The following is a 24,090-nucleotide window of genomic DNA, read 5'->3' on the forward strand; positions in this document are numbered from 1 at the left end:
ATGTACCTAAATACCGTCACCGTCTGATTTTAAAATACCGTTATCCCGTCTCTTTTTTCGTCAAATCCCGTAATACCGTACGAAAAAAGGGCCAATCCCGTCACACCGTAAAAGTACTAACCCCCCCTGTTAGCATACAATACAAAATACCTCAAACATTTTAGACGTTTTAGTGTACAGTGAAATAAACGTAATAGACGTTTCAATGTAGATAACTAGAAGGTTCGATGAAAACCTTAATTGTTGTACCGTAGAAGATGCCAATTCTTATCATGAATTTCCAATCATGGACAAAATATTCGAGACAAAAGGGATTTCCCTGCGTAATTTTAAACACCACAAATGATTTTTAAGCGTGTTAAACTACAGTTGGAAAGTAAATTTTTAACATGGGTCTTAAGACTTATGACCTTAGGATCTCAGGATTTAAGAGCTCATATCTGCTTCAATAAGGCATGGAATATAGCCCAGAATCCATCGAACCCCTCCAAAATCGAAATATTCAATGAAAGAAAGTTGAAGTGCTCAAATAGCAATTCTCGCCCGAACTTTAAATTCTGAAAAACGTTAAAATATCAATATATTTCGACCATGATTGTGAAGAAATTCTTATAAAGTATGTTCTGATATAAAATGTAAAGCAAATTCAGCAATTTTTGCATTTGTCTGAGTCAAATCTTATCAGAAGTTAAAATCTCGAAAACGTAACATACTAAATCAATGCATAAAAAGCCACAATTATACTCGGCTTTTTCAAGAACAGACCCCCTGATTTTTAAATTGATTTTACAAGAAAATCACTTATTGATAAATATTTTTCAGGGGGTTTACAACTTTTGTGTTGATGACACATCCATATAATCTAAACCCCCGTCTTGATATAATAATTACCATCTATTCCTACGTATTAGGATTGAATTTTTTTATTCTAACTCATTTTTGGTATAACATGTTATATTATGAAAGTTTCATTTTTTCTTGAAAAGAAAAATGATCAGTAAGTTTGTTTTTTACAGTCTTCACTACTTTGAGTAATATTTTCCTTTGTATTTAAACTTTAGCTAGCTAGCTAGCTATACAGAGTGTCCCAAAAAAGTGGAAACATTTTTATAAAAAGTAAAATCCTCAAAACTCATTATCTAAGCTGAGCTTTTAAATAATTTTAACAAGATTCTCCGTTCAATCAATAGATATTCCATTTCCAAGATAGGTTTATGAGATTGAAATATTAAGTACGAGTTTTAAAATTTGGCGTAAATTAATAAGGATTTTACTTTATATAAAAATTTGTACGCTTTTTAGGACACACTGTACTGTTTGTTCTAATTATTTTTGAAATACTTTCGTATTTTGTTTTATGTCTATAACTTCCAATGTATGAAGAACGTAGGGTGTACTAAGGTTGGAGAATGCCGTGTATGTATGGACCGGACCACCGAAAGCCGACACTTAGAGGGATTAAATCGGCAAAAATTAAAATAAATTACAAAAATATTTTTTTTGTTTTTTTTTTGTTTTTGCATGGTTTTCGTGACCTCAAAGCGATTTAAAAAGCGGAAATTTCCGATCCTTAGAGAGAATATTTTGACTTTTGGTTGTTTTTTTATAACCTTTAGAAAGTAATAGCAAACCCTCACCGTCCGCACATACCCACCATCACCTGATTTTGTCTAGGTACTCCCCCTGGGGAATGTTGAAGAATATTTGGTCTGAAAAATTAGGAACTGCTAAGAATAGCCTAGACTAGGCTTCATCCATTCTTATATTTACAGGTCTGTTGTATTTGTTGTTTTCATACCAACTCCTCTTTTTCAATGGAATGGATGTTTCTTGTCAAGATCAACAACCACTAGCTGAAGGTATGTTCTTCTTTTTGGACACCTACCCAGCAGGCACGCACACAACGTTGTTTCAACGTTTGTTTAACGTTCACAACGTCCATATAACGTTAGATGAACGTTGAAACAACGTTGTGTGTCGGCTGGGACAATCTTGGACACGATATCGGGCAAAAAATAGGAATTTCCCTCCTAATTTTAAAAACCCCAATTAGTTTTTAAGTGCCTTAACTTAGGGTTAGAAAGTAAAGTTTTAACTGTGAGTTTTAACATGAGATCTTAAGACTTGCAACCTTACTCTTGTCTCCCGAATAGACGCCCCACCCCGCTAATTGTTAAGAAAAAAAATCCAACCCCCCCACGCTCTTATTAAGACCCCCCCCGCTAATAAAGTTCGAATAATTCAATATTTTATTACAGTGTAGATAGACCTTAAACTTGTTAAAATTGTCCTTTTTGTCAGTATTGGTTCTTATTTTACGTGTTCATCTGTTAAAGTTTCTTTTTTGTTGTTGAAATTGATATCAATTTAAAAAAATCTGTCTTCAAATTACCCCCCCCCTCTTATTCCATCCCCCCGCTTATTAGAATTTAGAAAATTTTCCCACCCCCCTGCTTATTCGGACTCGCCCCTCCCCCCGTCTATTCGGGAGACAAGAGTAGGATCTGAGGATCTCACTAGGCTGACAGTATAGCCTGGAACCAGTGTACCCCTCCCAAATCGAAATTTCAATTAGCCTTAAAATGTCATTCTCGCCCGAACTTTCAATTCTGCAAAATGCTAAAATACCTAAAAATGTCAACATATTTGGACCATGAATTTAGCTGACAAGGAGGAGCTGCAATAAAGTTCAAAATATATTGATGATTTTCGATAATTTTGGATATTTTACCGTTTTTCAGAATTTAAAGCTCGGGCGAGAATTTCGATTTCATCACTTGCACCTTATTTCGTTGGATATTTCGTTTTTGGAGAAATTCAGTGGATTCTAGGCTATTCCCAGCCCTATTTGTACCTTTGGAGTCTTTGCATCCTAAGGTGTTAAGTCCTAATTAAGTCTCATGTTAAAACACAGAGTTAAAACCCCTGAATGTCCCAGAAGTGAATCAGAGCACTTAAAAATCATTTGTGGTGTTTAAAATTTTGCACAAGGAATTCCCCTCTTTATCAAATATAATTTACTTCATTGTGTGCTGGGGTGGAGCTTGATCTAAAATCGTCTTTTTAAAGTTTCGAATTGATTTCAAGTGTTAAATTGACGTCTTTCAGAATTGTTAGAATTGTAATCAAAATCATGAGATTAAACAGGAATCCCATGCTTGTTTTTGTGAGACTCTGGATAAGATACCCTCGGTCAAATTTTGAAATTTTTTAATTCCAAAAAGTTTCAAAATTGACCTCGGAAAATTTATCCCGAATTTCTCTTATAGCCATGAGATTACTAGTACTAATCTATCTATAAAAAAATGTTTTAACCTCCATCTATAATGAAATTGATGGTTTGAGCTTTAGATGCTGAAAAGCAATTTGCTAGGTTGGTTTCCTGGACCGATTTGGGTCTCTTAGAATAATACATCCAGGATTTAGTTAAGGTAAGTCGGCAAAATGGATCCATAACTTCAGGAAAAGGGTTGGCTCTAACGTCTAAGAGGCTGGTCTGTCGGGCTGGAAAATGAAGGAGTGACGAGTGTTCTTAACATTGGGTGATACTTTATTCTTTTTTGTTCTTAGATGATCTGATTGCTCCACGTGTACACGAAATCTTCCTGCTACCGCCCATCCCAGTACAAAGGGTGATAGGGCGTGATAAATTATATCTTACTTGCATGGCGTCAGGAAATCCCGCCCCAAATTTAGAATGGTCACGTGATGGCGTTCTCTTTCGAGAGGGCGTTCCTTTCAATAGTTTAGGCGGAGCAGGCGGCAAGGTCAAACATATCTTAAGAGGTGAGAATAAAGATTTTCTAAAAGAACTGCAAAAGCCGAGATGTTAGACAGCTGGTAATCAGACCCACCGCTTTGATAACCACTTTCTGTTGTATTAAAATTTCTTCGGGTTCACGCGTCTGACAATATGGAATCCGTTATTGGAGCGCAATCAGTGCAGAATTACCCATTCATTGTGACCTCCTGCGTGAACGTGCTTGGGATTCGAACATTGCACCTATCTTGTGGTGCAAGTCTGTGATCGAAACCTTAACACTACCAATCGGCAGAATGTTAGTGAGACACAGTGATAGCCTTATCCGGATTGTGAGTGAATGTTTCGATCACAGACTTGCACTACAATGGACTGTGTTTGAATCCCAAGCACTTCCAGGCAGGATGTTAGGGAAAAATGGTGATAGACTTTTTGCCTTCACTAATATATGACGTAATTATCTCCACTTTTGTGCCTATTTTTACCATGGACCAGGGGGGGGGCACGCAGTTACTACAAGACATGATGTGTAGTAAGTGCTTTTTCAACACTTTTTTTCAGGACCACCACCCTTTGCAGTTACTACACCTTGGTAGTAACTGTTTTCAGAAAAGATTTCCAGGTACCACCCCTGTTTTTGAGTGATATCATCAAAAACATGCTCAAAATTACCCTAAATTGCGATTATTTTTCAACCTAAAGCCATTTTTGTGCTAGATTTTCTTTTAATTTACTTTGTTAACAGCTGTTGAGAACATTTTAATGATAATTAGGGAAAGCATAATTTCAAAGTTGGGTCTGAGAAAAATTTCAAATTTTTTTTCGTCCATTTATAACAAAAATATTTTTTTTTAACAAAGAATTTTTTCACAAAAAAATTCATTTTTTGTGAAAAATTTTGAAAGTTCTTTAAAAAAATTAAAATATAAGCACTTACTACACCAAAAGTGCTAGTTTTAGTTTTTGGCACCACCCCCAAACAGCAGTTACTACACTGTGTAGTAACTGTTTTCATAACTTCTGAATACAGTACCACCACGGTAGTAAGTGTCATACTGTCTTGTAGTAACTGCGTGCCCCCCCCCCTGCATGGACTGCTGTTTCACCTCCTACTACCAAAACGTTTTAAAGATTTTTCATCACGAACGGGAGTTTATTTTCTCCCATCCTAGCAGGCACACAACGTTGTTTCAACGTTTATCTAACGTTCACAACGCCCATATAACGTTATATCAACGTTTAGGCAACGTTGTGTGCCAGCTGGGATAATTCAAATTTGATCGTGAAATGTTCTATGAATTATAAAATGTTATTGACCTCCTGTGCCTTTTTTTTTTAGGAAATGCATTGACCATCACTGAGGTTACCGGAGATGAAGATTCTGGTCGATATCGGTGCATTGCTACCAATTCTGTTGGTTCAGTGTTTTTAGAGAAAATTATCAATATCAGAGGTAAAAACAAAACCTGCTGCTGTTTCTCCCTTTACCTATTCTTGCCTAGCTTTCTACTCTAAACCACTGATCTTTAACTACTTGACTGGATCGGGCTACCTGTGTATAATGGAAGTATCTCCAGTTTTAGAGCTGACTAGTCTGCCATTTTTTTTCTGGTCGTTACGTTAACAGCGCGTTTCGAATGTTTTAAAATTCGAACGTTCAAAAATCTATGGACAAAAAAATGGTCTAGTCGACATCAAAACCTTCCATGGGATGTCTGTGAGCAGTTAGCCTATCTCTAGTGTAAAAAAAATTATGATATTTGTGCCCTAAACTTTGAGACAAAAAAGAAAGGACTTACATACCATAAAATCTAAAGCTAAATTATATCTACTACAAAAAAGGTTTTTTCTTCTATTTGTTTTTAGTAATTGGAGAATTCTTTCCACCTGGGCGTTATCAAGATCCGCCCATCAAGCTGAATCCCACTATCGGGCGTAATTACATCATTAAATGTCCGCAGCACGTGTCAGGGTACGGTACAAAAATGAAATGGGGCACTGTGTCCGAGAATTCATTCATCCCGAGTTATTTTCTAGCCGGACGACCACACAAACGAGGATTTCCGATGTCAGGCAATCGGTTTGCGTTTTCGTATGTGACAAGAGACGACTTAATTTTCTCGAAAAATGTCGGTGGTGTTCGATGTATTATGGTGAATTTTGGGTTTATCGTGGCTTCAGTTCAAATGGTGTTATGGCAGGCGTACAAAGGTTTGTTAATGAAAAAGTTTTTTTTCGGTGCTTTGAAATCAACGCTTTAGGTTGTCCTAGACTACGGCCGCAACCCAGACGGCACACAACGTCAAAACAACGTCCATGTGACATTCATAACGTCCAAATAACGTTATTTGAACGTTAAAACAACGTGTGCCAGCTGGGAAGCTTACTTTTACTGATACCAAACGTAAATTTTCTTATATCTCAGTGATCAACGAGGTGAGGAAACCAATCTTGATTCAGCACATGCCCGAAACAATGGAAGCCTTAGTAGACACGAGTTTCTCCATGAGTTGTGGCGCTACCGGATAGTAAGTTTCGAAATATGTGCCTTTTCTTTTTGTATGAAAGTAGTATATAAATTTGTAATTGAGTCCCAATGTTTACTTTTCTGTCCAAAAAAGGAAAGCTAAAAGTCGCTCTTTCTGACGACAAAATTTTGCTCTTATGTAAAGATGATGAAAACTGGAAAATAGTTTCTGGACTCCTTCAGGAATTTCTGAGTAAGTGCCCTCTAATGGGGAAACACTGACAACCACGTGACATGTATTACACGAGAGTACAATGGTTGAGCGTAAGAGTTCCAAAAATAAATCCTAAATTATACAAACGAATGAGTGATATTTTATTTATTGAATTATTTCGTCATACTTTTGGTTGTAAAATAATCGATAAGAGTAATCAATGAAAATTGGGCGGGAAAACTAATTTTTCAGTTATTCGAAGTCTCACGTTATTTGAAGTTAATTTTTATTCCCCTTGGAGCTTTATCATCTATTCTGATAGACCTGACCTTGTTGTTCAGCAAAAACAATCAAAACCGCGTTTCTTTTTGCTTGAAATCGAAAGCGAAACCTTTAATATGATTGATGCCCGCGAACGGTATGGTTGTGAGTTCGAGTCTCGCCGGATCCGTTGGTTTTCCAACGGTTCTGGTGGCTGGTCAGAAGACAACACGAGAGCGACTGTATTCACTTCATTTTAATATGATTGGCTTTTAATTTCATTCCAAATCTGGATTATTAAAACGGTATCCCAACCTGGGAAAAGTCTCATAAAATCGCGTTTCTTTCTAAGAACGTGTGACCACTGAATGAATAACAAAATTTGATTGACCGTGTTATTAACTATCATTTAGAGGTGGGAAATTCAAGCTCGTAGCCCAAAGCATGGAGTTCCACCAAAGGTTACGAATTTTGATGAATATTGATTACTAGGTGAAATTCGATATGACAATTGGAACAAAACACAATGAAGGAGAGGGAAATCTCCATCGCAGGGAAAGAAAATAAATGATGCTGCTAGCATAAACATAACAATATAAAAAGGACAATCGGACAGATGTTGCAGAAACAATAACATCAAACACGCAAGGAACTTGCGAGATTTCTTATTATTGACGTTTTTTTTTATATTTTGCACGTTTTTTATTACGGAGCAGAAGCAAGCTGGATCAACCAAACTTTATGAATATATTTTTCGACCTGAAGCGCAGAAAAACTAGTTGCACGCTAAAAGGTGATTTTAGCACCTTTTATCAGCTTGGCAAATTAAACCAACAAATCCAGAAACAGTTCTCAAAGACTTATTATCGAAATGTGGCTACAGATTGCTTTAGCTGCTATCATCGTCTCGTTCACTGCATTCTACTTGTACATGAAACATAAAATGTCTTACTGGAAGCGGCGAGGGATACCGGAAGATAAAGGATATTTCCCCTTCGGTAGCAAACATGCTTGGGATCTTTTACAAAGGAAATTGCCGTTCATGCATATGACAAATTATGCATATGAGACACACCCTGGTGAAAAGGTCGTTGGAACTTATGATATGTTTGGAAGCCCAGCTCTGGTTATTCGTGATCCTGACATTGCTAAATTAATCTTGGTCAAAGATTTTGATAATTTCATGGACCGTAAACCATTTCATTGTAACATGTATGGTCCTAAAAGTAAGAATAACAGATATATGCCATACATGCTGTTAGAGCTTCGTGGCCAGAAATGGAAGAATGTAAGATCGTCATTGACACCTGTTTTCACTAGCGGCAAACTGAAGAATATGATTCCACTCATACATAAAGTTGCTGATAACTGTGAAACATACTTAGACAAGAATATTGGTGTTGAATTTGAGGCGAAGGAGTTGTTAAAAGGTTACGCTTTGGATGTAATCATTTCAACCGGATTTGGTTATGAGAACGACACTATAAATAATCCAGAAAATATCTTCAAGAAGCATGCTGATGTGATTAAAGGGAAAACGTTCAGTCTGAAATTGATCATTGCTATTCTTATGTTCATGGCGTGCCCCAGGCTTCTCCGGTGGTTGGATTTGTCCATATTCGATAAAAACTCGGAAGATTTCTTTGCAGCACTCATTGTTAAAACTATCAAGGTGAGATTTTTTTTTGCAGTCACTCTATTTTATTTTCATTTATGATGGTATTTGACCTAAAAATTTGATTCTGCATTTCTATTTTCAATAGAACATCATTTGATACGGTTGTGCAAGCGCATTTTTTTCTCTCTTTGGTCTCGAGAGGTAAACAAACCTGTTTACGCCTGCATTTAAGGGTTTAAGGGAAGTTGTTTTTTAGTTCTGTTGAGCAGAGTCCTCTCCAATTTTAATATTTTCTTGATATTTATGATATTAGTTGTATAGTGGAAGCTGAAGCTGAAGCTTCAAAAACTGAAAGCCCACTTTTCCGGTCCTTTGTTGGCGGTACATTGTCCCTCCAGAATTTGGGATATCAAACGCAGCTGCCAGCTTTAAATGATATTACTTTGAATTCTCTTTCAGGAGCGCAAAGAGAGTGGACAGAGAAGAAACGATTTGATAGATGTCTGTGTTGATATTTTGGAGAAGGAGCGAAAAGAGAATGAGAAAAGTGTAGAAGATGAAGAAGAGGCGAAAAGAAGAAATGAAGAAATGGAAAAAATAATCATCGCTAATTCATTGATCATGTTTCTTGCAGGTAACCAGCGAATTATTTCACTAAGTTCTGCTAAATCTTTTATTAATCTATTTTGCTACCTTTAAAGGCCGGCCTCCACTTTCACGCGAAATGAGCGAAAACGCCGTATTCTTTTCTGTAGGCAAAAACGATTGATAAAAAGATTTCGATCATTTTCGCGTGAAAGTGGAGGCCCGCGAAATAAATCTCAAGGTAGTTAGTATTATTTTTCACATGAAAACGCCTAATAGCATGAAGATTTAATTTCATAATTTTTGGAAATTTCAAAATCCCGCTAAAGCGGAATAATCAGGGATCTTCCTGCAATAAATTTCCTAAAATTGTGGTTGGGAGTTGGTTGTAACAAGAGTATCCCAGATTAATTAACAGGGAATTCTTTTCAAGTTGGAAAGATAATGGTGTTGATATTGATACTCAATCCAGGGGAGGTACTATGAAGGGTATGTGCGGACGGGACCTCAGAAAAATGACCCTTAGAGAGACTACATTTTTAGTGAAAAAGTTCCCCTTAGAGAGACTTTTTTGAATGAGAAATTTTCTTCGACTTTTGAAAAATTTCTTTACCCTTAGAGTGACTTTTCTTGAGGAATTTTCTTCGATTTTTGAAAATTGTCTTACCCTCAGAGAGACTTTTTTACAATTTTTTCTCTCGAAATCAAAACAAGTTCTTAAAAATCGTGAATTTTCCGACCCTTAGAGGTAAAAGATTTCTGTTTTTTTTAACACCCTTAGAGAAACTTTTGGAGCGAGGAAAAAACCGACCCTCATTGTCCGCACATATAAAGCACCCATTTTTGCCCGGGTACTGAATCAATTTAAAGCCAGTTAAAACTGTAAACCATAAAATCAAACCTTTTTGGTTATCGTTTTAAAAAATAATTTCATAATTTCATTTCATAGGATTTGATACAGTCTCAAGCACTTCATCACTGATGATGTATTTCTTGGCAAAGCATCAAGATTGCCAAGAAAGACTCTACCAAGAAGTTCAAGAAGCTATCGAATCCACCGGATCTACAAACTTCGATTACGCTACCATCATGAATATGCCTTATATGGAAAAATTCTTCCAAGAAACCCTAAGAATGTATCCTTTTGTGCATTTAGAAAGGTGTTCCAAGGAAGAATATAAGATCCCTGACACTGATATAGTGATCCCAAAAGGTATTTTTGTTCGATATGCGGCCACCGCTGTGGTGAAAGATGAAAAATATTTCCCCAATCCTGAAGTGTTCGATCCTGAGAATTACAGTGCTGAAAAGAAAGTTGACAGACACCCGTTTGTCTCTGGTGGCTTTGGACATGGACCGAGGAATTGTATTGCACAGCGATTCGCGACAATGGAAGTCAAAATTGTGATTGCACGGTTGTTGAGCAAATATAAGATTGCACCATGTTCGAAAACTGTGGATGAATTGATTCCAGATCCCAGGTCAAGAAGTGGGCAACCGAAAGGGGATATTTGGGTTACTGTTGAGAAAAGGTGAAAAAATCTTCATATAGGATGGCAATAAAAAATCTTTTGCAAGGAAAATATGATTAGAACATTACTGATTTTAAATGTGAAAACTTTAGAACAGATATAGAACAGCCTGAGCTGCAGACTAACAAATTTACTGATGTTGATTGGGCTATTCCAGAAATAGTCTATATCTCCTATGTTGAGGAGGTGTGACGTCCAGGATGGTCTGGAAAATAAAAAATCCAGGGTGGTCAGAAAATCGGGTTAAAAATCCAGGGTGGTCCAAAGAAACGAGAGAAAAAAATCCAGGGGGTCACCTTTAAAAAAAAATCTCCTCAACATAAGGGGAAAATCTTTTTCTGGAATAGCCCATTTTTGTTGCATCTCAACATAAATTCAAAAAGGTCACAATATGGTAGACTGTTTCTTTTTTTATTGTAAAGCTAAATGATCCAATAAATCTTTTAATTTTCGAATAAAACTTTAGAAATATTATTTCTTTATTGTAAATAAATTAAAATCATGGTTATTAATTTTCACAATTTTTGCGATTTTTGGCATTTTTAGCGGAAGTTAATATTTTTCAAAATTCTTAACAGGGTAATTCGCGAAAAAATCGTGAAAAAATTCTGAAAAAGTCTGATTAGTACTAGTAATCATCGTCAGTAAATAATCATTAGTAAATCATAGTTTTGAAAAAGAATCTTTTTCTAACTTTTATATTTTTGTAAACATTCGAAAACCTCCTTTTTTTCTTTTGTTTAAAAAGAAAACATTGCAGTGTAATTTTTCTTTCTTTTCAATTAAAAGAAGCTATTGTAACGTAAAATTTCTTTGTTCTTTTTTATATTGAAGAAAAAAAATGTCTTTGTTTTTATTATATAGTAAAAAAAGTCTCTGGAGAGAAAAGAATAAGGGGACAAAAGTGTCCCCCCGCCGAAGAGTGCAAAAAGTGGTAATAGTGCAATTAACGATTAATTGCACTCCTCTAAACCAATCAGATTCGAGTAATTTTGCACGGCTGACGATTATCTATGAAACTTCAAAATCGTAATAAATATATAAAATTTTCAGCATATTCTTAGCTTTTAATTAACGTCTTTTTAAATTCGATTTTTTTATCGAATTCAAGAAAAATTTGTCACTTTTTAAACAACTTTAGTTTAGACATTTTCATTTTTTCCCAAATGATTTGCAAAAGTTTATGCTCACGAAAAAACTTTTTTGATTTAAATAAATGTCGTAAGTTTCGTGATTTTTCGACCTCGCGAAAACTAATTAATCAAAGCCCGCGAAGCTTCTGATTGGTAAAGCGTTGAAATTCTATTGTATTGTCACATGACCTATGTAGGATTTCCTACCTAACCACGGCACACACTCACACTTTTTTGCAAAAGTAAGCTATCTACTAAATTTTAGAGAAAGCTAAGCTGCGATGTCCACGGTATTAGCCTGCTCCACACCTACCACGGGTGATTTTTGTTTGTTTGGTGAATTTTGCCGTGTTTCAGTCTGTTATGGTTAAATAAGTTTCAAGTCTCGCTAACCAAAATTTTGCACGTTGCACGTTGACGTTCTCTGATTCGATTTTCAAGGAAAATTTTTCAAAAAAGTCTCTCTAAGTGTCACCTTTTCAGCAAAATCAGTCTCTCTAAGGGTCGGTTTTCGGAGGTTCCGTCCACACATACCCCTCATCCGCCAACCTTAGTACCACCCCCCCCCCCGGTAACAATCCAAAAGCTTGTTAAACAATTAAATGATACATTTCCGTTGAAAATGAAAATTTCCGAATAATTAGGCTACTCATATTGACTCTGCAAGGAGTCCGTGGATAAAGGTCATCTTTCACTGCACTATCCAGATTTTTTATCATTCTGTCGCGTTTGATTATTCATTGAACCTTTTTGTTAACTGCAAATACACTACATCCTTACAGACGACACAAAACATTAATGTTTGTTGCGACAGTGGACTATCGCTTATTCGTACTTCTATCATTCGAATCTTTCTATAATCCGACAGGGGGGTACATGTTCAGTGTAGTAACCCATGGGGTAATAACCTGATTTTCGGTAATTTTAAAAAAATTTGGGACCACCACCTTTTTTTTACTAGTTTTTTCTGCGATTTTTTTTAGGGGACCACCCCTTTTACTACCATGTAGTTGCTATTACCACCAATTCGAATCCTTATACCACCCTTTAGTAGATATCACCGCCCATATAAATCCCTATACCACCCTTTTAGTAACCTGTAGTAGCTAGCACCACCCATTTCAATCCTCATACCACCCTTTTAATACCCTTGTAGTGGCTACCATCACCTATTTTGAATCTTTACAACACCCTTTTAATACGCTGCAGGAAACTAACCACATCTGTACCATTTACTTTGTCTTTATTTTTAGTACAAATAACCATTCTTTCTGGTTCTTTTGAAAAAGTACTGAAAAGCAATAACAAATACATTCATTGATATTAACCATACTTAATATTTAATTTTTTCGATTTTAAGAGGGGCGTTTAAAAGAAGGGGGCGTTTTTTTAATTATTTTAGTTTAAAGTCTAATATTTAGAGCAAATCTACTCTTTGTTTTAGTTCTTTATCAGGATTTTAGTGCAAAACTTCTTTGGTTCAAGGATTAAAATTGCATCGAAAACTGCTCTGGTTACAAGAAATGACAAAAATCTGTATTGAAAGTTCATTCCAAGGGGGCGTTTATTAAATAATTTTTCTTTTAGGAGGGGCGTTTATTCGAAGTAATACGGTAAACCTATTGAAAATCATTTCTTGAGTTAATGACTATTTTACGTTTTGAATAAGTAAGTTCTTCAATAACATTAAACGTCACGGCGAAATCAGCACTGATTTATGTAAACATTCGAAATTCGAATATTTCAAACATTCGAAATTGAAATTTCGAAACATAACAAAAAGAAAGAAGAGAAAAATAAACAAAGAAAGAAAGAAGAAAGAAAGATTTTAGTTATGGCACATGCAGTACAGTGCAGTACGATAATACAACTGGCAGTTTTTCGATTTGGTTTGATCAAATCTAGCTGAATATACTACATTGTACTATCCTTTAAAATTAAAGTTTACTTTAGTACCACCCAATTTAGTACATGGTAGTAATTTTTTCTGGGATTTTTTTTAGGTGACCACCCTTTTTACTACCATGTACTAAATGGAAATAACTTCGAAAAACCACCACCCCACCGGCCATGGGTCACTACACTGAACATGTACCCCCCTGAATCCGAACTTGTTCCGAGTCTCCAACAAGGTTAAATCACTACCGTGAAAAGCACAGGTCAAAAAATTGAGAACTAATTTTTGTAACTTAGCGCTTCGTGAAATTTCTGAAAGGTGAATGAAAGTACTGGGCTGCTAATGAATAAAAAAGACGGCTGCACGCATCCCATCTGATATGTTTCGATATAGGGGAAGCGTGACATGTATAAGCTTCCCATCCGAGTTACCCCAATTTTGTACCGTGAAAAGCACAGGCCGAAATCATATATTGACGCTGTGCCGACCAATCGATATTCTATTCAGCACGCAATCAACACAGAGAAAAGTAACCATGACGACCATCCAAGATTTTGGATGAAGTTCAAAGTTGATATTTTTATTCCCGTCGTTGAAAACACAACTTAAAAATGTCATTTGGTTTTCAAAAAGAGTCAATGATAGAGAATCATAACATAAAGATCTGCCTATTATTTCCATTCCATCAAAGTAACATTACCAAAAGTAATAGTTTAGTAATTACTGTTATACATTTGGGAATCATTTAAAAGATTTCTTTCGAAAGAAACTCATTTCAATTACTTTCTGGGGTTTCTGGGGAATTTGTAAATAGTAAATTGCATACTGATACAGTCTGCTAGACATAAATATGGTAATAGTTACTCTTCATCTTTGATTCTTTCTACAGGGTGTCCCTAATAAAAGTATCGAGTTTGAACATGCGATTGAGTAGAAAGTTTTAGTGTGTATTCACAAAATTGTATTTTAAGCTCTCCCTCTTTTTTCTTTGTCAGTTATACGTTGTAACTACCTTTTGTAATGAGCCTATGTGATGGAGAACGTTATTATATTTTAGCGATAACACACACAAACTTTTCTACTCAATCGCATGTTCAAACTCGATACTTTTATTAGGGACACCGTGTACAGTGATTAGATTGACACATTCGCGATAAAATTTCTATTATTGGTCTTCAGAGGTTAATATATTCTTTGAAAACTCAACCTCTGATACTAAGGGTATGAAATCACTCTTAATATAATTTCTATTATTCGAATCTCTCTGTAGTTCAAACAAGTTATATTCCCCGTTCGAGTTCGAGTTAGCAAGAGTCGACCGAACAGTCGCTAAAAATGAAATCGTTCGCTTTATTTTTCAGTCCCTTACCTAAATACAGATGGCAGTACCAAGGGATTGGCTTACGGTCGCGTTGGTTGAACGGTTCATTGGAATTGAATTTCGAGTTTTTTCGTATCAAGCAAGCAACTCACGTTTTAGAAATATCACGAGTGACGAAATATTCCGGTGGCACGTTTCGTTGTTATGCTTATAATACTCTTGGTCAAACAAAGAAAACAGGACAGTTGACCGTATTGTGTAAGTTTCTTTCTAGTTGACTCTCTCTAATTCGATTTTCAAGGGACCAAAACAATGTAATTTCTTTCAATAATCAATTTTTTTCATTCTCGTTTTTTCTAATTTTGTTAAGTTACTATTCTGTTCTATTTGTGGCCCTTCGTGGAAGCAATTCCTCAGCTGCCTAAAACCTGTTGAATGTTTCGAAGCATGCCACGTAAAGTATTTGTTATTGTTATTATTAAAAGTTTTCTTTGAATTAAAGAACAATTCGAATTACAGAGAATATTTTATACAGCTTTTCAGCTGAGGGGACCTATATTTTAGTTCGAATCATCATCATCATCATCTTTCGTATAAAAGAGGTTCGAATTACAGAGAGTTGATGCAATATTTTGTATCCAATCCCGTAGTTTGTTTATTATTAGCGAGTACGTATTTGCATTTTTTATGACGGTAAAGTGACTGAAACGATTTAAAATAACAACTCTGTTTTGACCCAGGACGGTAAAAGTACTTGTTTACCGTCGTCCTCAGATGATCAGGATCTAGACAAATTGGGAGCTAACCGTCTCTTTCGCAGAAAAACACACATACATTTTTTTCATAAGCATTGCACTTATAAGCATATCTGGGCTCAGATATGGAAAAATTTTAAACATAATGCTAATGAACCAACATGAACCAACAATTTTGTTAAGTTACTATTCTGTTCTGTTTGTGACCCTTCGAGGAAACAATTCCTCAGTTGTCAAAAAAGATGTTGAATTTTTCGAAGCATGCCACGTAATTGTTATTGTTATTATTGAAAGTTTTCTTCGAATTAAAGAAAAATTCGAATTACAGAGAATATTTTATAATACCGTTTTTCAGCGTTTTTCAATATTTTAATTCGAATTATAGAAAGATTCATATAGAAGATGTTCGAATTAGAGAGAATTGACTTTACTTTGATGCAGTTTTGTATCCAATCCTGTAGTTCTAGCTTATTACTAGTGATTTTACGTATTTGCACTTTTGGGAACTGCGGAGTGACTGAAGCGATTTGGCTTTTCCCTTAAGATTCTTCTGATGATGGAGGTAATAAATTTTTTCCTTATTTTTAAAAATTCCCTATACGAAATACAGTGGAATCTCCATAACTCGAGCACACACGTGGGAACACATACTGTATACGTTCGAGTAAAGGAGATTTTGAGTTATGGAGTATTGTTTAAAAGGCATTGTTAACTAAAGGGACTAGAAAATTTGTTTGAGTTAAGGAGACATTCGAGTTATAGAGGTTTGAGTTAAGAAAAATCCACTGTACTTATAACTTTATAACTTATGTTTTTTTGCTTATCTCTTAGTCCCACCAAAAATGATTCGTAATTTCGAAGATTCTTATGATGTTCGTATCGGCTCCAAATGGTCGTTCAACTGCTCGGCTACTGGTGCCCCGACCCCTAAATATGAGTGGTATCACAACGGAACACTGGTCGATGCTGAAAATGAGTAAGGATTCCTTAATTTTTCCATTTCTCATTTTTTTCATACCCACTTTTTTTGTAAGAACAGTTTTATAGGAACACGGGGCTGAAAATTGGCCAAAGCCTGAGGACAACTGATAAATTAAGAACAATATTATGAGTCTCAGATTTTAATAATTACTAAGAAAGTTTAGAAATTAACACATTTTCATAGATTTCAACCCTTATTTACTTTTTAAGTAAAGAAACTAAGCGTTTTACGAACATTGTAAGAACATTTTAAGCAAGAAAATTTCAAAAAATCAAAAACAGCCCTGTCTGAGAGAAAATTTACTGGCTTTTTTGAAAATAGGTGTATAGGAACAAAGAACAAAAAATCAACATTTGTTTTTTTTCGCATCGTAATTTTTTCTCTTATATTTATCAAGTGTGTACCGGACATTAGAAGGAGGAGTTTTGACGTTACTGCAAGCTAGATACATTGATAATGGTATTTACATTTGTATTGCAATTAACAAGGTGACCTCCGTAACAATTTCAACCCAGCTCAAAATCAAAGGTAAAGTTTTATATTGAAGGTTTTTGAATTTGCCCCCCATTTTGGCTATTCACCTGTATACTTGCATAAAAGAAATTATGGCTTTATGAATTTTACTTCAATTTAAAACGCCAAAAAAAAGAGAAAAAAAATACTTAAGCCTGGAATGAGTAAAATTTTAAACAGGGTCGTAGTAGTGTAGTAAAAATGGGATATTAAGTCTAAAACTGCATGTTTATAAAAAATAAGCGACTGGTCTCAATAAGAAAACTGGTTCTTATAAAAAGAGTATAAAGGTTGAATTAGCAATGCTAGCTTCCGACGAGCAGAATCTCAATAGCTCGAGCCTTCCCTCTATAACTCGAATGTCGTCTTCAAGGGATACCTAGCTATCTTTCATTTTCAGATAATTTGAAAAATGGCAAATTAAATCTATTAATTGTTTCAGTACCAGAGCTTGTAACCGAAAATAATTTCACACAACTAACCTATTTTCTTTAAAATTTCATCCTCCAATGATAGCTACGAAAGTTCCGGAGACCTCTTAGTTCTGGAGACCTCTTAGTTCCGGAGAAATTAGCCCATCAAAGTGGGCTTCCATTTTCTTTCAGCTATGGCACCTGTTTTCAATGTACCCATTATGGATCCTGTCTTTGTTTACGAAGAAAGTTCAATGGAAGTAGCATGTGATATTTTGGGAGGTCCTCTACCTACCATCACGTGGTTAAAAGGCAATGCACCAGTAAGTATAATGACGTAATGTTTTCTATTATTTGTTTAACGAGTAGAGTAACGCCCCGAAAACCACTTCTGAAAAATGGTGTCTTTCAATAGTCTAGCGATTGAGTTTAATGCCCCCGAAGGGGCTAGAGAGGAATCTTCAACCTTTCTTAAGCAAGAAAAAAGGAAAGTCTTAAGATTTGCGCCGCATTTAGAATGACGGATGTAATTTACCGATTTCTAAGTCTTCGAAGTCTCATTGTGCTTTTCTTTTTTCATTGAAACCATCAGGTAACGACTATTTCCGACCGATACAAAGTGATGCCATCAGGAGCCCTGCACATAACCAAAGCAAATGAAGACGACATTGGAAAGTATACGTGCAGAGGAGAAAACGTGCTGGGAGCAGTCGAACAGACAACGACTATTCAATTGCTAAGTAAGTGGAATTTGATGAAAGTTCAATCCATCATCCCAGATGTGGTGCAAATCTTTTGTGGCCGAGAAAGTTTCCTCTCAAGCTCAACCTTTGGCTGTATCTCATGGCGTGAGACTACCTTAACCCTTTAAGTGCCAATGTCATCATCCCAGATGTGGTGCAAAGTTTAAGGGGTTGCTTTTGTGGCTGAGAAAGTTTCCTATCTCCCAGCTGGTATATAACATTGTTTCAACTTTTAAATAACGTTCACAACGTCCATATAACGTTAAATAACGTTCACAACGTCCATATAACGTTAAATGAACGGTGAAACAACGTTGTGTGCCAGCTGGGCTATATCTCATGGCGTGAAGCTACCTTAATGTCGTAGAAAACTGGTCCCCAAATCACCACACATATCAACTCTATATTTTCTTCAATAGAACCAACTGTTATAACCAACCCACCAGAAAAATTGACGTATCAAGTTGGTTGGCATTACGGCATGATGTATTGTGGTGCCTCTCACGATGAGAGGTTGGATTTAAGAATCGAATGGTACAAAGCTGGCGTACTGATGAACAAATTTGATTCACGTATCTACTTGGAGGCACGCGCTTCGGGACCGCCGCGGATTTTGTATTTCAACGATTTTAAGATTACGGACGCGGGAAATTATTCGTGTCACGCTTACACGAAGTACGGAGATAAGATTTCGGAACAATGGGCGCACGGATCGATTCGCATCAAAGGTTGGATTTTTTTGTGATTTGATTTTGTTTTGACGCTTTATTAGACGATGCTATCGTCCGTTTAGAGGGTCAGTAAACGCGGGAAAGAATCAGGGCGTCAGGGCGGTTTACGGGAAAAATATTGGCGGTAGACTTTTGGAACACTGTAAACATCTCCGCCACTGCTTACTCCACCCGAATTTACCACGCCTCTCCTAAACTATTCCCTTTTTTAGTGATCTTGTCTTGTGTAGACGATAGGATCGTAAAATTTAGCCAAATGTCAGCTGATTTTTCATATTTCTTTATGAGAATAAACTATATAAGAAATTAAGGCTTTGATGGAAAACAAGTTAAAAACATTTTAAAGGCTCGGATTATAGGGAGCGTTAAACGAAGGTTTCTCTCTGACGGGACCAGAAAATTGAATCGAATTATGGAAAAATTCGAAAAATAGAATTTCGAATTAGCAAAAGTCCTCTGTATCATCATTGTAAATTTTATAACTCCAATCTCCTACACTTTTATTAAGGACCACCCGAACCGGTTGCTGGTCTCCGCGTCGACGGCGATTGCTCTGCTGCATTCAACAACGTTGGAAAACCACCCTCCTTACGTTGGATCAAGGGCGAAGAATTGGGCGTTGAAACAAGACGTTTTTATATTGAATACGCTACAATCGAATCTGCTGAAGAAGGAAAATGGTATGGCGGAGAAGGCCCGCCCAAGCTACCAGGGCGTCAAATTTATGCTTTCCCTGGGACTGCCAACTTTTTCCGACTTTCAAGTAGCACACTTGTCCCAGGAGCAAATTTGATTTTCCGTATTCGATCTGCTGCCGATCACAGTATAGGGCGGCCGAGTCGTCCATCAAAGAAGGATGAATGTATAACACCACCTCTAGGTAAGAATCTAACACACAATACTTTGTTTGATCGTAATCGTGATCGATAAGAGACCGCTACATGAAATTCAAAAAGAAATTAGACTAAATCAAACTAGTCTGTTAACTAATCGTGTCACAGGGCGGGACCATAAGGGCGGCACCGGCTTGCCTGAAAACGGAGCTGTTTAGAAGACCAACAAAGTGCAGGTAGATTAGTCTGACACAGAATGTTATAAACAGATGTGAACACAAGGTGTGTGAACCCTTGTTGACAGACTTTCTGAACTTTGGAAACCCAGGCAAACACACATAATCAACTTACCATAAAAACACTTTCACTAGCTCTAAAGACTTTCAAAGCTTCTAAAAACCACATCAAAACATCAGCCACATGTATTTAGACTTCTAGCCAACAGCCATTTTGTTTCTAAATGAATCTATGTTTTCTATGTTTTCCTTTTTTCTGCAGAGTCAGCTTTTTCCATAAATTATGCGCGCGCATCGAAATTATCAAAATGCGTGCGAAAGTACTGCTAAGTAATACGCACAAAATCTGGCCAATCAGACTGAACCTGGAAAAAATATCATAATCTAGACTGCGGAAAATTTTTTAACAATGTACTACCAAAATGAATTTTTTTTATTTAGTTTTTTTCAGGGTCGGTTGGGCCTGTAAAACAACTAATCAAATTAGTCTCCCCTGACTCTGAATATTTTACTTTTTACTTTCCATTTAGCTCCGGTATACAACAGTGCGAATGTTACAGTCCTCTATGATGGCCCTGGAACACTGACCATTTGGTGGGAGGTACGTAATGTTTTTAATCTATATTGAGAAGGAGATTCGAACTTTTCAGGGTCTGACATATTTTGGCCTCAGACAACTTAAACTCGATTTCGTCATTGTCAAAGCAGAAGGAACAATCTCAAAATAAGTCTCATAGCACATTCCCTTCTCACAGACCTACTGGGACCCCTTCCCACTGGAAAGTTTGGCCAAAATATCGTCCCAGGAGGAAAATTATACTCCAATTTTTGTCCCCATTGAAAATAATAAACAAGACGACTTGAAGTCGAAAATTTCGCCTAGAATTTGAGCTACATGGGAAAAACAAGAAGTAGATGAAGCTAATCTGAAATCTACTTTACATCGAGCCTTGATGAAACAATTTTACAACAAGAACAACGAGGCTTAAAACCGCTAAAAAAATAAGACCAATTTAAGAATAATTGTCGTTTAATTTTTAAAAACTCTCATAAAGTATATGCTTATAAAAAATAGATATGCTCTTATTACACGCCATCTCTTGTTTACTTTGTAAGAACTAATTACCGAAAGGTTTATCACCATCTATCAAGAGTTATTGATTTGATTCTTATAAAGTATATGCTTATAAGAAAAATAAATATGCTCGTATTGTGCCCCATCCCTTGTTTACATTGTAAGAACTAATTACCGAATGGTATATCACCGTCTATCAAGAGTTATTGATTTGATTCTTATAAAGTATATGCTTATAAGAAAAATAAATATGCTCATATTGTGCGCCGTCCCTTGTTTACTTTGTAAGAACTAATTACCGAAAGGTATATCACCATCTTTCAAGAGTTATTGATTTGATTCTTATAAAGTAAATGCTTATAAGAAAAATAAATATGCTCATATTGTGCCCCACCCCTTGGTTCCTTTGTAAGAACTAATTACCGAAAGTTATACCACCGTCTAGCAAGAGTCATTGATTTGATTCTTATAAAGTATATGCTTATAAGAAAAATAAATATGCTCTTATTTTGCGCCGTCCCTTGTTTACTTTGTAAGAACTAATTACCGAAAGGTATTTCACTGTCTATCAAGAGTTATTGATTTGATTCTTATAAAGTATATGCTTATAAGAAAAATAAATATGCTCATATTGTGCCCCATCCCTTGTTTACTTTGTAAGAACTAATTACCGAATGCTATATCACCGTCTATCAAGAGTTATTGATTTGATTCTTATAAAGTATATGCTTATAAGAAAATAAAGAAAAATCAAAACTGCGAAGCTAAAGACGCAAAGATATAATGACGTAATCCAAAGAAAACCTGCGAAGATCTTCCGTGGTTATACGAGCGTGTAATTTGTAAATTGATTTTAGTGAGTTTGTCCACCGTATCAAGTACTTTCGTTTTCTAAATTTTCGTCCGATATCGCACCATGCCTATCGTAATACTTTCGCTACAGTAAGGCGAAATTAAAAAAGTCAACCCTCACTGCAAAATATCATGCTATTTTTCCCATTCCCGCTGAATTTTCTTGCTGACTTAAAAACAATGGAATTGAAATCCCCAGCCATAAGAAATATGGGAATATCAATTTCCATCGAGTTTCAGTTCGTTAATTTTACCCTTACTGAAAAAAAAAAACCTACCTGGTCTGTGAGAAGGTGGTGTCATACGGCATATTAAACACCTTTCTATAAGATGAACCTTCTCGTTGTCAAAGGTGTATCTTATCTTATGAAAATATACTTACTTGTACTTGTAAACACCCCTGTCTCGCAGCCCTGGTGGAACTTTTTTACTCAGTGGGGATAAAGATTCCTATTGAAATTCTAATGGGGATAGAAATTCTATTGCTTTAAGTTGAAAAATCCAGGGGAAGTGGTCTTGGAGTGCAATTTTTAAACATTGAATTTCGATTGGGATGGAATTAGAAAAAATTCCCAGTGGAGATGAAATTCCAGGGTATTTCCCCACTTCAGACGAAATCTTTGCCAAATTTTCCAGTGGGGCTGCGGTCCCAGTGGGTCTGTGACACAGGGGTGTTTGTAATTCAAGTCTTGGCGAACCTTTCTTCGTGAAAGACTCGAATATTTGGAGGTTTTGCTGCTCAGGATCATTTGCATAGAAAGTTTTTTAAACTTTCTGAGAGTGTCTGGCTACGGTCTACGGTGCGTAAGATTGTGGGTTTAATCTCTACAGTCACAAACTTAATACAATCAACTCACTCCTAATTCTAACCTCTATTATTTGAATCTTTCTGTAGTAAACCTTCAGTTCAGCGTCTACAGTTCACAATCCAAATTTATCGTACTTGTTTATTTATCTCACTATCATACGCATATATATGCAATTCGAATCTTTTGATCTATTGAATAGCAAATTACTCCAGCACCAGCATACATTAGCAAGTCTATGTATTTGAGATAAATCGAGGGGGATGGTACCATAAAGCAAAGTTGACATGTCTCTAAAATCACCGTCCACTTTGGTCGACGACGGAAAAATACCAAAATACCGTACATCAACTATCGACTTTGTTTTGCATCGTTTCACTCACCGTCGCACTCGATATCACCCGATACATAAATCGGTATTACTTTCCATCAGCTGGTACAAATGGGATAAAATATATTGTCCTTGGGTACAGTAAACTGTGTTGTAAAAGACAAATCAATTAGATAACGTTATCACTAAAAAACATGCTGGATTAATTAGTTATTCAAAAGACCGTCGCGTTATCCTAAGCGACTATTGGAATATAACTTTTGCTTTGGTCCCTTGTATAGAGTAGAAACTTTTAGAGGGGAAATGGAGCCATTTAATTTCCCATCCAGAACGCGCCCCACGTGGTTTTTACACAAACGCAAGATTGAAAATAAAATCTATCGCTAGATTTCAAAAAAAGCAGTCCTCAAAAACAAAGGAACAGCTAGATACACACCGTCGTCATAATTGCGGCTTGTTCTAAACGCGTTCTGGATGGGAAATAAGTGGCTTCACTTTTTATTGCCTGCGAAAGATTAGAGATTCTACTCTAACCCTTCGGGCTTTAAACTCAATGGGCCCTTGAACTGAATCAGAGACCAATCTACTGCTATTTCTTAATTGATTTTATTTTAGCCTGTAGATCCCATCCATTACGGAGCGACCGGTTTTCATTACATCGTTGGATACAAGAAACTTTTAGACCCTGATTACACGACAGAGAAAGTTCTCATCACTGAAAACACACTGAAAATTGAGTCACCTGGTGTAGATGAAGCCTACAGTTTTTACGTTCGTTCAGCCAATGATAAAGGCATTGGTCCGGACCCTGAAATCTACCAAGCCAAAAGTGGAACAGAAAGTAATTACACAAGCCGGCACACAACGTTATTTCAACGTCTATACAACGTTCACAACGTCCATATAACGTTAGAAGAACGTTAAAACAACGTTGAGTTGTGTGCCAGCTGGGATACGCTTTTTTTATAAGAATACACTTTATAAGAATGTTCATGATAAAAATGGCCAAAAAATTAAGAATATGGTAGGAAT

General features: G+C 36.1%; 2 protein-coding genes across 2 annotated transcripts in view; both read left to right on the forward strand.

Annotated features, from left to right (window-relative positions):
- Window positions 1-24,090, forward strand: part of LOC136799986 (contactin-2-like) — a 61,026-nt gene that overhangs the window by 17,309 nt on the left and 19,627 nt on the right. Inside the window, exons 2-15 of the mRNA XM_067056610.1 lie at window positions 1,773-1,859; window positions 3,571-3,786; window positions 5,100-5,213; window positions 5,627-5,971; window positions 6,186-6,288; window positions 14,829-15,046; window positions 16,375-16,519; window positions 16,923-17,053; window positions 17,644-17,774; window positions 18,044-18,191; window positions 18,614-18,922; window positions 19,434-19,805; window positions 20,525-20,595; window positions 23,674-23,899. Of these exons, the coding sequence (XP_066912711.1) occupies window positions 1,820-1,859; window positions 3,571-3,786; window positions 5,100-5,213; window positions 5,627-5,971; window positions 6,186-6,288; window positions 14,829-15,046; window positions 16,375-16,519; window positions 16,923-17,053; window positions 17,644-17,774; window positions 18,044-18,191; window positions 18,614-18,922; window positions 19,434-19,805; window positions 20,525-20,595; window positions 23,674-23,899 (2,569 nt within the window). The 5' untranslated portion in view covers window positions 1,773-1,819. The remainder of the gene's footprint in view (window positions 1-1,772; window positions 1,860-3,570; window positions 3,787-5,099; window positions 5,214-5,626; window positions 5,972-6,185; window positions 6,289-14,828; window positions 15,047-16,374; window positions 16,520-16,922; window positions 17,054-17,643; window positions 17,775-18,043; window positions 18,192-18,613; window positions 18,923-19,433; window positions 19,806-20,524; window positions 20,596-23,673; window positions 23,900-24,090) is intronic.
- On the forward strand, window positions 7,311-10,885 carry LOC136799982 (cytochrome P450 6B7-like). The gene is made up of 3 exons (XM_067056607.1): window positions 7,311-8,374; window positions 8,780-8,954; window positions 9,855-10,885. The coding sequence occupies exons 1-3, from the start codon at window positions 7,574-7,576 to the stop codon at window positions 10,439-10,441; spliced, it is 1,563 nt and encodes a 520-aa protein (XP_066912708.1). The 5' UTR covers window positions 7,311-7,573; the 3' UTR covers window positions 10,442-10,885.

Source organism: Clytia hemisphaerica, unplaced genomic scaffold (genome assembly GCF_902728285.1).
Source record: "Clytia hemisphaerica strain Z4C2 unplaced genomic scaffold, Clytia hemisphaerica genome assembly, whole genome shotgun sequence".
Taxonomy (NCBI): domain Eukaryota; kingdom Metazoa; phylum Cnidaria; class Hydrozoa; order Leptothecata; family Clytiidae; genus Clytia; species Clytia hemisphaerica.

Excerpts from the sequence above, each read along its gene's own strand:
- LOC136799982 (XM_067056607.1), top strand. The coding sequence starts at position 7,574 with ATGTGGCTACAGATTGCTTTAGCTGCTATCATCGTCTCGTTCACTGCA. Across the intron at positions 8,375-8,779 it reads TCATTGTTAAAACTATCAAG|GAGCGCAAAGAGAGTGGACA; the intron begins GTGAGATTTTTT and ends ATTCTCTTTCAG. Across the intron at positions 8,955-9,854 it reads ATTGATCATGTTTCTTGCAG|GATTTGATACAGTCTCAAGC; the intron begins GTAACCAGCGAA and ends TTCATTTCATAG.